Source organism: Neolamprologus brichardi, chromosome 4 (genome assembly GCF_056152115.1).
Source record: "Neolamprologus brichardi isolate AB-2024 chromosome 4, ASM5615211v1, whole genome shotgun sequence".
NCBI classification, from domain to species: Eukaryota; Metazoa; Chordata; class Actinopteri; order Cichliformes; family Cichlidae; genus Neolamprologus; species Neolamprologus brichardi.
This window is the reverse complement of record NC_142107.1, coordinates 4,935,453-4,949,209: the sequence shown is the minus strand read 5'-3', so window position 1 is coordinate 4,949,209 and position 13,757 is coordinate 4,935,453. Positions and strand designations below refer to the sequence as shown.

The following is a 13,757-nucleotide window of genomic DNA, read 5'->3' as shown; positions in this document are numbered from 1 at the left end:
TGGAAAAAAATTATATTATATTATATTATATTATATTATAAACAATAATTAGGTGACTAAAGACTGTATATGCAAGTAAACTGTATTATTTTCATCTGAACTCTATTGCAGCAAGACTTTACCATTTCAGAGGAAATGGGAGTGCCTTTAACTTGTTGCAGCTCCAAAGTTTGTTCCCTTTATTTTAAATATATATAATAATAATACTTGTTAGTTAACATGTCTACGAAGAACGTAGAGGTTATGCCTGTTATTTACACCTGTGCAGTGGTAGAGGGGTAAGATGCAAAAAATTGTTCTGAATCAAGAACCAGTTCGAGATTTTTAAATCCTGCATACCTCCAAGCATATCAGTTCCTTTTTTATCAATGTTTTCTGCACTACAATTATTTCAAACTTACATATAATGTAAATAGTTTTGATGAACCTGAAAAACTGTCACTCAAATTTTTTCCACATGGAAAACAAAGGAAAATAAATAAGAAGATTTTAAAAATACATAAAGCTAAAAAGTAATTAATAAGGGATAGGGGCATAAAAGAATTGCTAATGAAACGGGTATCAGTTTGTGAAATGCCATAAACTTCATTGTTTCATTTGATTTAGCTATAAAAATGTGACTTGCACTTGCAGAGGGAAAGCACTGGATTCATGGAGAGTCATGGAGAGCGGAGAGTCTTTATTCATAAGAACACAACATTATTGACATTCACATGAGCTGCTAAAGTTCAGTTTGCTTGATACATTGGCTATTAGAAAAACAGGCAAGAAACAAGGTAAATAGTGATAAGTAATAATTATATGTGTAGCATGTATCATACTGTGTACAGATTTTAATTTTAGAGTCACAAAGCAAAGGCAGGAGGCGTGAGTAGGCATATAAACTGAGCTAATTTCTTAGTTACAGTCTCTTAGTTAGTTTGCGACACTCGCTATTACAGCGCTAGTTTTGAAAGTAGTTTTAACATTATAATTATATTATATTTTGTTTCAGTAAGGATACTTTGAAATCTTTTTCAAAGCATCCTTTATATTTGTGTAGTTATGATCATTATCACATAGAGTGGATTCTGGCATTCTCCAGCTGTCCTGGTCTCAGGCTTGACCCTGCTACAGAGTCCATGAATAATAATACTTCTATACGTGCTGTAGTTATAGTAGAAACTGATAGCACGGTAGTGTTTACATTCACAAACACAACCTTTGCACAAAAAAAGAAAAGGAATTGCTTAAATGATCACTGCTTTTTTCCTTGATTATATCATCAGCCACAGTACTCTAAACAATCACAGGCCACATGATGCACCGCCCCATGCACCTCCTTTATATCCTCCATGCCAAGCACCACTCCTCTGGGCACACCTCTTCCTGCCACTACTCCTTCTACCTCTGATGGGCTAAGCACCCGGTTCCATAACCTGAACCCAGCCATTTGCCCAGCAAAACCCTCTGCAGGATCAAACCCTCCACCAACAGAGTCCTGCTCCTGTCCCAGCACCACAGATCCACCTCCGGGAACCTCCCAACCCTTCCTGAAGTCAGAGCCTGAGGAGGCGAGGAGGTGGTCATTGTAGTGCCAGAATCGACCGTGGATAGAGGACCAAAGGACACAGACATGATGTCAGTGAGCGTCCAGAAGCGGTGACACCTGGAGACGACGATACACGGGGTCTCTAATGACAAAGTCCAGCGAGGGTGAGGAAGAAGGTGAGGATGGAGAAGAAACAGAAAAGGGTGTAGACGAAGACGAGGACCTATGTCCGTAAAGAACTAACTGATTGTCACTGTCATCGGTGGCATAGGAGAGCAGCGTGCCAATATGTGGTGTCTCCACACGAAGCCACAGGCACAGAGAGAGTTCAAGAAGAGCTGGTAGACTCAGGGAGAAGGTGACATAGTTTTCTGCTGAGGCCGAGGGGAACAACACCATGGAGTCCACGTTACAAACTGCAGACAGAGAAAGAAGATGCATTCGAATTCATCTAAACATGGTGCCAACACATACACATGAACAAACTGAACAGTGCATGGAAAAGCTAAAATGTTGTATGAATGCAACATCAAACTGAGCTAAACAGCAAAAACAGTTACATGAAAGATAAAAGAGGGTTTACGCAAATCTATAAACAGTAAATGTGATGCTTTTCACTCGATGATAACATGATACAATTTTGAAATGTTTCTTTCTTTGACTTTTTCAGTATCTGAGTAGATACTTTACTTACTGGTTGCATCCCTCTTAGGAATTGGCTGTGCTGGGATCTTGTGCTTGAGAGGAATTTGCAGAAAGTTGTGAATCATCGTGTGCCTTTTGTCCTCCTCTCCTTCATCCCATCCACTAACACTTGGCTTATAAGGCCATAGAGCCCCCGGACTGGTCCTGTTCTGTATGTCTTCTGGTGTATAATGGTTTGGAACATGGGGCAGCATCCTAGAATGCTGTTTGGGGTCTTGTAAATGTGGGGTTTCCTCAGGATGTGAATGGGAATGGGATGGTTGCTGTACCTGGGGAACAGTCTGGCCCTGTAATTGAGACAGAGCCTGGTGGGTGGTGTTGATGCTGGGGAGAGTTAGCTGATGCTGATGCTGGGAAGGAAAGGGCTGTGTCTGTGCCCAAGTGTGGACCTGGGCCTGGGGCTGGGAAGGGTCTGGATGTGTTTTAGGATTTTCCTTTTGGACTTGTATTTGTAGATAAGACTCTGGCATCTGAGCTTTTGAATGTTTAGGCTGCCTAGCTGCATGGAGTTGGTCTGGCTTAGTTTCATGATCAGTGTCCGTCTGGATTTGGCTGCTTCCTTGCGCTCTGGGTTGGATATGTCCTTCCAGAATCCTTCTACGCTTTCCTCCTCTATTTGTCTGACCTCTTCTGCATGGTTCATTGTATTCCTGAGGTGTGATGTTGGAGCTAACAGGCTCTCCCATCTTCCCTGACCCTCCCATCTTCTGCCTTCCATTCCCATCAAGGACTTCACTGAGCCGGCCCTCGAGTTGGGCCAAGCGTGTTGCCTGGTTTTTCAGGGATTCCAGCAACCCTTTTAGTCCAATCAGTAACTCATCACGCTGGATTTGAAGAGCAGCCAGTCTCTCCTCTTGACTTCGGAGCTCTAGAGTGAGGTTGAAGAAGTCCTGATCAGGATCGGCTGTCATTTTCTCAGTCTGGTGGCAGTTATCCCTTAACTTTCTTTCCATTGAAGTCAGGCGAACCATCAGGCGCTTATTTTTCTTCTCAAGCTTCCTGTTTGTCTCCCTGTGGTGACAGTGTGAGAAAATATTTGATTAAGTATTCTTGTGTTCTTGCTTCTCAAATCCAGCTTTTAGTATCAGACTAAAGCTGAACTGCTACATTTTATCATGTATGGCATGTAAATAGCCGAATGACCTGAAAAATTACAGTTCAAAACTAATATTACTTTTCATATAGCGGGCCTCAGTGCAGCCCTTCAAGTCTCCCTGAACAGAACATTTACCACTGGTTGCTCTGACCTGAGATCCTCTATCTCCTGTGTTGTGCTTTGCTTTAGGTGTTCCAGGTCCTGTGATACATGGTGGTAATGGTCATTCAGGGCTTGAACACGCCGCTTTAGCGCCTGCAAGGAACTCCTGTTTTGGTTCAGGTCCAGCATGTTCAAACGAGTTTGAGTCAAAGCCTGGAACTGTTGGAACTATCAGGGAAAAAACATTTTCATGAGTCTTTCTGCAGATGTTTGCTAACTGACCTCAAGGTCAGGAAAATACTGAAAATCTCCAGTAAATACTGAAAAACACATGTCACATGGTCGTGATAACTGATCATCGGGTGCTGCAAGAGATTTTCCATCATTTCAGTGCTTTTACAGCATGACTAATAACATGTATGACAGCAGAAGAGAAACAGTATTGCGAAACAGATATTCAACTTTAATTTGATAGCGTCACATAAAAAGCAAACAAACTAATAAAAAGCAAATGTTTGTGTTTCTTTTTAACCCTCTCGTCCATTTATTCAACAACATTCAACTGAGCAGCAGATTGCTGCTCGGTCCTGAGCCTGGTTCTGTTTCTTTCTTAAAGGGGAGTTTTTCCTTCCCGCTGTTACCAAGTTCTTGCACATAAGTGGTCATCTGTGTTATTTTAGGGTCTTTACCTTGCACTATACAGTAAAGCACCTTGAGGTGACTGTTGCTGTGATGCTGAGTCATTCCTGTACAAAAATGTCAAATTCCACAATGATGCTTTTTGATGCTGCAATGAAAGAAATGCCAAAACTAACATGGAAGAACATTTGTTCAAGTGAGGTCAAGTGAGGTGTTATTTTTATTTTGATTTATTTTTGGTCATATGGCTGTAGTCCTATATTTCAAACCAAACTTTTTTGGATCAGCTGAAAATTATGATGATTTTCAGATTGTGTGGAGACCTCCCCATGGGCCCAGCTCCTTTACCTTCAGAACAGCCCTGATTCTTTGAAAACAAGAACATTTTTGGCAATATTGAAATGATAGTACCACAGTTTTTGTGACTAGTGAACAGGGATGGATTTGAGTTAGCATAGGATATAACTAGCACATAAAAAGTCATTTAAAATAAGCCGCATGCATGCAAAGGCAAGTAAAAATGTGAGTTTATGATACTGCAATAACTACTACTGTATATTATTTGCAATATAGGTAATAAGAGACTGACCTGCTCATTAAGTCGTTGGAGTTTCTGGGAAACTGGATCAAATCCCTGCACCTTTACAGTCTGAAGCTGCAGCAGAAGCGTGTAAACCAGGACCTGCATCCAGATGCCCACCACGAAGCTGCGCATGGTGCTGGGCAGTGGAGCAAGGATAGATGCAAGCTGTCGGTCTTTGTCTGGGAATGTGTAGTTGAAGGAGAAGAGAACGGCATAGCTGAAAAGGGTTGGTCTTGAAACACACTATGTGAAAACAACACTTTCCACAAAATCACTGGGGAGCTGGGAGGAAATGCAGATGGCTTCAGCAGGTGCTCTGCTTCTGTCTTTCTCCCTCTTTCACTGTCAAATACAAATTAACAAACACAAAAGAGAAATGAAGTGCCCGTAATAATCGGATACACAATATTTATTAAGTGTGTTATTATGAAAGCACATTTATTTTTATTTAAAGTGCTGGAAATGGTCATTCAGCTTTGGATATGAAGTTTAGATTTATTAAAAGCTTTCACAAACTTCCTCAAAACACAGCAATCTGAAAATATATTTTCATAAAAACAGATTTCGGTTAACTGAAGTAAGTTCGCAGGCTTTTATGTGTGAACTGTGTATGTGGCTGTAAAACTCCTGATGTGTGGGCTGAGGGAGAAGCAGCTTGTACTTTCTTCTTCCCCCTTGATTCTGCTGGGGGGATCTGGCTCTCTTCATCTTCTGCTTTTTGTGCAAATGACCCAATCCAGGAATCCTTTTGCAGAGCCCTCCCTTCTGCTTTAATTCTTATGACTCAGTTGCAACACTGCAGCTTCAATCTGCAGTGCTAAACATGGACAATCTCATTGCATTGATGCCAATATGTTACTTTAAATACACGCTCATGTTAAAGTGAAGTGTTCCATCAAAAGTTACACTGTTTTCCACATGTGAAAGTCTAGTGCAAACAGAGGTTTTACTTTCGCTTTCATTCTGACCTCCCACAAGTCCCACATGCAGCGTCAGTGCCTTTGTCATTTCATTGTCTCACCCTGGAAAGCCCTACACAGCTCGTTGTCCACCAGAAAATTGAGATAATGCTTAGATCAGACTAGATGCTGTGCCGTACTCTTTTTTAAACAAACTTGGCTGTACTTTTATTCATTCTTTTTGGTTTTTGGTTTTTAGTTGTTTTTTAAGTCCTTTGTTGAAAGCTGTGCAGTGTATTTTGGCACACTGTGATAACGTTTTATCACACAGTGCTTTTGTGGATTTTTGTATCTGTTTTTTCTTTCTTTTAAACAACAACTTCAGTTTCTTTCGTGCGGAGCATCATCAACGGTCAGAATCTCCAGTCCGGTTATAAAAACCTCCCATAAAGGAAACATGGATGAAGTGACTCCACTGCTGCCAAGACAATCAACATCCAAGGTCTGAGCTCACTGATTGTCATTTTAAAAGCTTAAAAGATTTAATGCAGAAATAAGATCATGTCTACATCGCTTTGTTTATGGTCTAACTCATTTCTCATTTCAGACAGACAGTGATTTTAAGCTGTGTTTATAGTGTGGAGCTGTTTTAAACTCTGAGTTTATGCAAATTATGTGAATAAAATAACCGTTCAGTGCAGCAGCTGAATGGAGATGTCTATCTGCAGCCTGACGGTTAACAGTCCAAATCTTTCTTTGTTTGACGGTAAAGTTGACATGTGTGAAAAATAAAAAGCATGATTTATTTTACAGTGTGATTCAAAACTCTGATGATAAATGAAAACTTGGCCTGAGTGAAAGAAATCCCACCTGTTACTATACTGATTTAACTTTCAATGAGAAACACAAACATCCCATCCTCTGACTTTGATTTGTTCATTGCTGTTGATTTTCTCCATTCCAAGCAAACCACTCATAGCTTTGCTTAGTCTGACTGCAGTGTTGCATTTTAGGATGACCTCAACAGGAAAACGAAACAGAAGTCAAGAAGTTTGTGAACTCCAGACAACTTGCTTTATGTCACTTTTTTAACTGATTACTCAAGAATATTTCAGTTAAGGGTGAATCTAGAGTGTCTTGTCCACTTCTGGAAAACACCACAGAACTTTTCTTAACTAAGTAATCACCTGATAATTTCAATGCATTTGTTCAACTGGTTTGATTACTTTTTGCTTTTTACTTTTTTCTGTGCGTGACTTCTCGTCTGTAAGTTAACTCCTTTCAACACTTCCCACCTCCCTTTTCTGTCATGCACGGCTAATGCAAACATGATTGCACACTTGAATAGAGCAGGTGCAGAAAGATGGGTTTTGTCACATTTTTGTATGGCAGGGGCCTGATTGATGATAACTGAATACCAAAGCTTTCGTTTTCTGCTTTTCAACCCTTTTGTTTCATGTGGTAACTCCCAAAAACCCCAGCTGAGTTGCAACTCTTACTGGTATGTGACTTTTAATTAACAAAACTGCTTCACATAGGTTTGTTTCCTATACCTAAACTCCTTCCATCGGTATTTTGTGAGACGCTCAATCTAAAATAGTTTCCACAATACTGCTTTTTAGTTATTCTACAGTCAATAGAAGAACTGTCACCAGTCATGCAGGCAATAATCTCATCCTTAATTTATCTTTGAAACTCAAAACATCAACCAAGCAAATATAGTTTTTAAATATTAGATATACTTTTCATTATTCATTATTATTTATATTAATATTATATTATTTTTACTATTATATATAATCCCCCCCCCCCTCTTATATCTACTTTCTGGACAACATGCTGATTTTTAAATTAGTTGAGATCACAAACCTCTCGTACACTTCCACACCTGTCATTGATTCACTGAACATCCAGATCAGTTTCAACTCTATATGTGCAGTTGATCTTGTGTTTGAACGTGTCCACACCTCTTTGTCTTAGATTAAAAACTCTGGACTGTACCTGGCCGCATTTGCAGCGGTCCTGGGGAACTTCAACTCTGGTTACTCCCTTGTGTACCCGTCTCCCGTGCTGCCATATTTCCAGAGTCCCGACGCCGACCCTCGGCTCAGGATGAACACCGAGCAGGCCGCCTGGTTTGGATCTATCTACTCCCTAGGTGCTGCAGCCGGGGGGCTAGGGGCCATACTGCTCAACGACATGATTGGACGAAAGCTGAGTATAATGATGTCGGCGTTGCCCTCAACTATCGGGTTGGTCTCAGTCACAGCATACACAACATGAAGCCCTCTTCAACACTTTTAACAGATACATTTGCATAGAATAGAATAGAAAAAATAGAAATGCTCTGTTATCATAGTACACATACAACAAAATTGTGAGTGCTCCACACAAACTGTGCAGGAATAAAATATAAATAGTGAAATAGTGACAGCAGAACAAGAGGAAGATTATAGCATATATTATAACATCGGTAATATTGTGTAAGCAGATCATTTATTTCTAAATTCTGTACTTTGATGCTATCACATACCAACTTTAAACATTTGAAAACCTGAAATACCACTGAAAGCACATAATGCACTAAACTGGGAAACACAACATCATTACTCTTAGAACTTAATTTGGTGTGTTTAAAAGCACGTACGACTGTGTGGAAACACTAAGTACGCTGTTACTACAAATGAATTAATCAAATGGACTTGATTAGTTGATAAATATCAGATTGGAATAATAATAATAATAATACATTTTATTTATAGGTGCCTTTCAGACCCTCAAGGTCACCTTATAGTAACATGTAAACAATACCATAAAAAACATAGGAAAAATGTATATATAGCAAACATCCATCCATTCGCTTCCGCTTATCCTTTTTCAGGGTCGCGGAGGGCGCTGGAGCCTATCCCAGCTGTCATAGGGCGAGAGGCAGGGTACACCCTTGACAGGTCGCCAGTCTGTCGCAGGGCTAACAGACAGGGACAGACAACCATTCACACTCACATTCATTCGCACATTCACACCTAGTGACAATTTGGATTATCCAATTAACCTATCCCCACAAGCTGCATGTCTTTGGACGGTGGGAGGAAGCCGGAGTACCTGGAGGGAACCCACGCAAACACGGGGAGAACATGCAAACTCCACACAGAAAGACCCCGGCCTGATGTTGGAATTGAACTCAGGACCTTCTTGCTGTGCGGCAACAGTGCTAACCACCGTGCCACCGTACTGCTCTATAGCAAACATGGTAGATAAAATTTAGACATAAACAGTCATAAAAGTATAAAAACAAATATAAAAACTGAGCAACGTAAAAATGGCCTAAGACAGATCAGGTGTATGCAATTTTAAATAGATGAGTTTTGAGACGGGATTTAAAAGTGGTGAGACAGTGTTTGGTCCGGAGATCTAGTGGGAGTGCATCCAAAGTCTCGGGGCAGAACAACTAAAGGCTCTGAGTCCAATGGTAGTCAGGCGAGCAGGTGGAACAGACAGAAGGGAAGCTGAAGAAGAGCGGAGTGTACGAAAGGGCGAGTATGTATGGAGAAGATCGGATAGATATGGAGGAGCAAGGTTATGAAGTGCTTTGAAAGTGAGAAGCAGGATCTTGAAATTGACACGGAGGTGAATTGGGAGCCAATGGAGCTGTTTAAGAACAGGTGTTATATGTTCAGTGGATCTAGTTCTGGAAATAATACGAGCAGCTGTATTTTGAACTAACTGCAATTTATGGAGGGATTTATGAGGTAAACCATAGAGAAGAGAATTACAGTAATCCAGACGAGATGTGACAAGAGCATTGACAAGTATGGCGGTACTGTGTGGTGTGAGTGAGGGACGAAGACGGTTAACATTACAAAGATGAAAGATTGGAACACCTCTATGAAAGCAGAAGAAGAAGAACACAATGCCACAACCATCCCCGGAGTGAATGTCTCAGCAGATTAACTCCACTGCTCAGAGAAACTGCAAAAAACCCAAGAGCTAAACCTCAGACAGGCCTCAGTCAGCATGTTAAATAAGCAAGGCTGAAAAATTATGGCTTATTTGGAAGGATTGCCAGGAGTAATCTTCTTGTCTTGGCAGCATTGCTTAGGTCTGCTAAGTTGCACCTGGTGATGTCTTTCATGAATATTACACTGTAGATTATTTATTTTTGAATGAATAAACTGTGTATGTGTGTCTCAGGTACATGCTGATGGGAGGAGCTATAAACTTGTCCATGCTCCAGGTGGGCCGTTTCCTAAATGGCGTTGCCGCGGGGATGACTGCAGCATCCATTCCTGTAGGTAACCATGGTTATATAAGCTTAAAAAAACCTATTTATAATTTTTTGTATTCTCTGAGTCCCTAATACGTATATGGATACCTGACTACAGCATCCTATAAAAATGTTGACAAAAGTGTTCAGTGTTCCCAGAAAAGTATTAAGAGATTGCAGTTAATTCATCCAGTTTTAAAAACACTGCATTAAAACTAGATAGACAGTCACTTCTTACTAAAATGAATAAGTCATGTGTGAGAAAGCATGAACATAGTTTGTCTAACATGTCCCTCATTAATGGGATAAGCTACACCATTGGTTACTTTTATGACAAGTGCAGAACTGAAAAGACAAGTGAGCTTAAAGTAAATTTGCATCATCAGAGCAACCGGGTTTGTCAGGAAGGAAAAATCTAGTGTCCTGTAAAGCTGGAAATATTGTTAAGTTAAAAAAAAAATGGAGTACTGAATCTCACCTAGACCCACAGAGCATGGATGCATGAGCTAAAACAATTTTGAGAATTTCCACATACTAAAGAAACTACACATAACTATTATAATGGTAAGCGCCTCTTCTCTTCTCTTCTCTTCTCTTCTCTTCTCTTCTCTTACATATTTAATTAAACACTTAAACTTTATGCACTTGATATAAACTGAATGTATATCAGTCAAGTAAATTTCACTGAATATTTTACATTTTACGTAACACAAATTACATGTAAACTTTACATGAATTCCAGATTTCCTTTTATGCTGAATAACTTATTTAGCAAGTGTGCTTGTACTGTCTTTGTGAGTCATCTCAGTGTAGTTGAGTTGTTTTTTGGGGACATTACTGGCATCTTTTGACTTACTCACTGAATTTGTACTAGTTGACTTTATGCAACTGTAATATTATGTGTGTTTGCAGGTTTACATCTCAGAGATCTCCCACCAAAAAGTGAGAGGAGCTCTTGGCTCCTGCCCTCAGATCACATCTGTAATTGGGGCCCTGGTGCTCTATGCTCTTGGTAGGAACAAACCAGTGCTGGAGCATACCCAGTTATGCCAGCTTTATACATAGTTAGCTGTATTTGCTAAAATTGGTTGTGCATCTTAATTTTCTTGCTTTAAATGGTATTCTCATATAAAACCGTGTTTTGTGATGTTTTAAGTTGTGTATCTTAAAAAAGAAACTGCCTCTCTCTTTTTTTGTATCCAATGGACAGGTCTGGTGGTGCCATGGAGGTGGCTGGCTGTGGCAGGCGAGGTGCCAGCTGTGTTGATGGTTGTGCTGCTGGCGTTCATGCCCTCCTCCCCCAGAAGGCTCCTCTCAATGGGCCGGCAGCAGCATGCTGAGAGGGTGCTCCGCTGGCTCAGGGGAAATCAGTATGACGTCCAGACTGAGCTCCTTGCCGTACAGGTAAATAGGCAAGCAGCTGATTTACTGGGTTTCATTGGAGATGAATATGAGACACCTCAGTATACATCCTACAGGGTTCATAGACATTAACACATTTGTTGTAACTCCATTAATGCAGCACAGCATCGACACACAGCCCAAAATCACATGGTCTCAGCTGGGAACACCAACCTACTACAAGCCAATCCTGATCTCAGTGGGGATGCGTTTCCTGCAGCAGATGACAGGCATCACACCAATCCTGGTTTACATGGAGCCCATCTTTAAAAAGAGCAATGTCCCCCTGCCACCCAGGTTGGTGGTTTATTTCCCATGTGGATTTTATTGTTTTTAGCCTTTTGTGCTTTAATGATAATAGTAGTAAATGATACATCTAATTAATCATTTAAATTGACTTTGAAACTCAAGAATAATCACGAAACACATCGAGTTCATCTTTAAACTCCATATCTGTGTTTCTGTATCTGCCAGGTATGGTGCTGCCATCGTGGGTTTGCTGCGCCTCTGCTCTATTGCCGTGGCAGCTTTTCTGATGGACAAAGCAGGACGCAAGGCTCTGCTGTACACATCGAGCATGCTGATGTTTTTGTCCACTCTGACTCTCACCATGGTTTCTCACACCACACCTTGCCCTCCTGGCCCTGCTCCTCCAAACCACACCGCTCTGGACTACACCTCCCATAATGACTTTGGAAGCACTTTTATGAGCAATGCCCAAACTGCAGGGAGCATCTTGCCGATCATATGTACCGTGGTGTTTATATTTGGTGAGTTCTGAAAGCAACAGATACTTGATTATTTGTTTCTGGCAGTCAGTGATGTGGTAGTGAGAGGTGCCAAGGGGGAAGCTGTGAGTCTCCCGCTATAGTAAACAGCTCAGCAGCTCTTGGATGGACAAGTATGACACTTGGTACACTTGTGATCTATGGCTTACTGACCACATGGTTCTTCTCAGTGGTTCTGATTATAACAGGCTGACGAGTAAGGGATAGATTGTCATAACATTAGTTACAGAATGACTTGGACAAAATTTTAACTTATCGGAAAGCTAAAAACCTTGGTTTGCAAGCTGCATCCATAAAGTATTTGAGTGCGTCACACAGACATAGACTCCTGCTTATCAGTGTTAAAAACTCGACCATGCAGAAAGTCATATTATCTGTAAGATTATACACTGAAAGTACCTGAAAAATCAGTTCTGCCAATATGGTTGAATTTGCTATGGCGGCGCCAATGACTGTATATCAAAGATGGACTTGAGCAGTTTGGGGTTTTTAGGTTGTTGTTTTTCTAGTGTCAGCCTCAAGTGGCCATTTAAGGAACTGCAGGTTTTGACACTTAAGCATCAGCTTTATTTTTCAGCAGCAGAGATTACTGCTTGGTAACAAACGCCATAAACAAATAAGTTAGCATTTAAACAAATACATGTATACTTTTATGGGTTGTAGAGGAGAAACTTAGTAACCTGTCAGGCATCAGAGGTGTTAAATCATCAGCTCTGTTACATTTAGCTCTTGGAGCCTCATTAACAGGCTATGACATTATATCCTCATAAAAATATGATGGACAAATATGTTGTCACACCTGCTCAGCTGAGAAAACCCCCAATGATTTATATGTTGTAGCATTAGCATGCTGTACTGTGCTTCTTCCCTTCAGGGGTTTTGTTTTCAGACGTCGTTAATCACACCTTAAAGAAATGTCCCAGTCTGAACATCCTAAAGTATGCTGTCTCTGTGCTGTGCCTGACAAAGGGCGTCTGCTGCTTTCATTGTCTCATGATGTCATCTTCTTTAATGTGGGCTGTTAGCTTTATTATCATATTGTTGGTTGTCTCCTAGGATACGCCTTGGGATGGGGTCCAATCACATGGCTGCTAATGTCAGAGGTGCTTCCACTGGCTGCCAGGGGTAAAGCTTCTGGTGTGTGTGTCACCGTCAGCTGGCTGACAGCCTTCGGGCTCACGCACGGCTTCACACACTTAGTGGACACGTACGGCCTGTATGTGCCCTACCTGCTTTTCACGGTGGTGTGCGTCGTCTCCCTGCTCTTCAATGCTGTGTGCATCCCAGAGACTCGCAAGCGCTCGCTGGAGGAAATAGAGAACTACTTCAGGACGGGACGCACGTTCACCATCAACCGGTCCAGCTGAGGCCTGCATCAGTCTCATTCACATGATGTACTTATAAAACAGGCATGGGGGTCTTAGAAAAATGATCTGAGAGCTTGAGAGATTCCAATCAATCAAACTTAACCATCATTAAGACTGATTTCAACTAGCTGAAAATAGTTATCACCAGCTCAAGTAGGTTTCCATTTAGGACCTTCATTAAAGGTCAGAGCAAATACACATAACTGACAATTTTAACAGCTACATTTTATCATATGATTACTTTATCATCTAATCATCTATTTTTCATCTAATTGTGGTAATAATTTTTATACACTAGTCTAGAATAATTACAAATTACAAATAATATACCTCTGATTGTTATTTTGTAGATTTATATATGTCAGACTTCCAGCACAGCTTG

The 13,757-nt window shown here is 40.8% G+C and overlaps 2 protein-coding genes across 2 annotated transcripts; one reads left to right on the top strand and one right to left on the bottom strand.

The window, feature by feature from the left end:
• Positions 1-674: 674 nt before the first annotated feature.
• Positions 675-4,844, bottom strand: ptx4 (pentraxin 4, long). Its single transcript, XM_087840405.1, is given in 4 exon segments — positions 675-1,947; positions 2,226-3,247; positions 3,484-3,662; positions 4,663-4,844. Coding segments are annotated over 4 exon segments (2,010 nt in total). The 5' UTR covers positions 4,789-4,844; the 3' UTR covers positions 675-1,264.
• Positions 4,845-5,685: 841 nt separating this feature from the next.
• slc2a6 (solute carrier family 2 member 6) lies at positions 5,686-13,439 on the top strand. Its single transcript, XM_006798028.3, has 8 exons — positions 5,686-6,057; positions 7,536-7,807; positions 9,747-9,843; positions 10,732-10,831; positions 11,030-11,223; positions 11,342-11,517; positions 11,695-11,990; positions 13,065-13,439. Exons 1-8 carry the CDS (start codon positions 6,013-6,015, stop codon positions 13,373-13,375), a joined length of 1,491 nt encoding a protein of 496 aa, XP_006798091.2. The 5' UTR covers positions 5,686-6,012; the 3' UTR covers positions 13,376-13,439.
• Positions 13,440-13,757: the final 318 nt, after the last annotated feature.

Coding starts and splice junctions, on each gene's coding strand:
- slc2a6 (XM_006798028.3), top strand. CDS start 6,013: ATGGATGAAGTGACTCCACTGCTGCCAAGACAATCAACATCCAAG. Junction 7,808..9,746: donor GCGTTGCCCTCAACTATCGG/GTTGGTCTCAGT, acceptor TGTGTGTCTCAG/GTACATGCTGATGGGAGGAG. Junction 11,224..11,341: donor CTGAGCTCCTTGCCGTACAG/GTAAATAGGCAA, acceptor CCATTAATGCAG/CACAGCATCGACACACAGCC.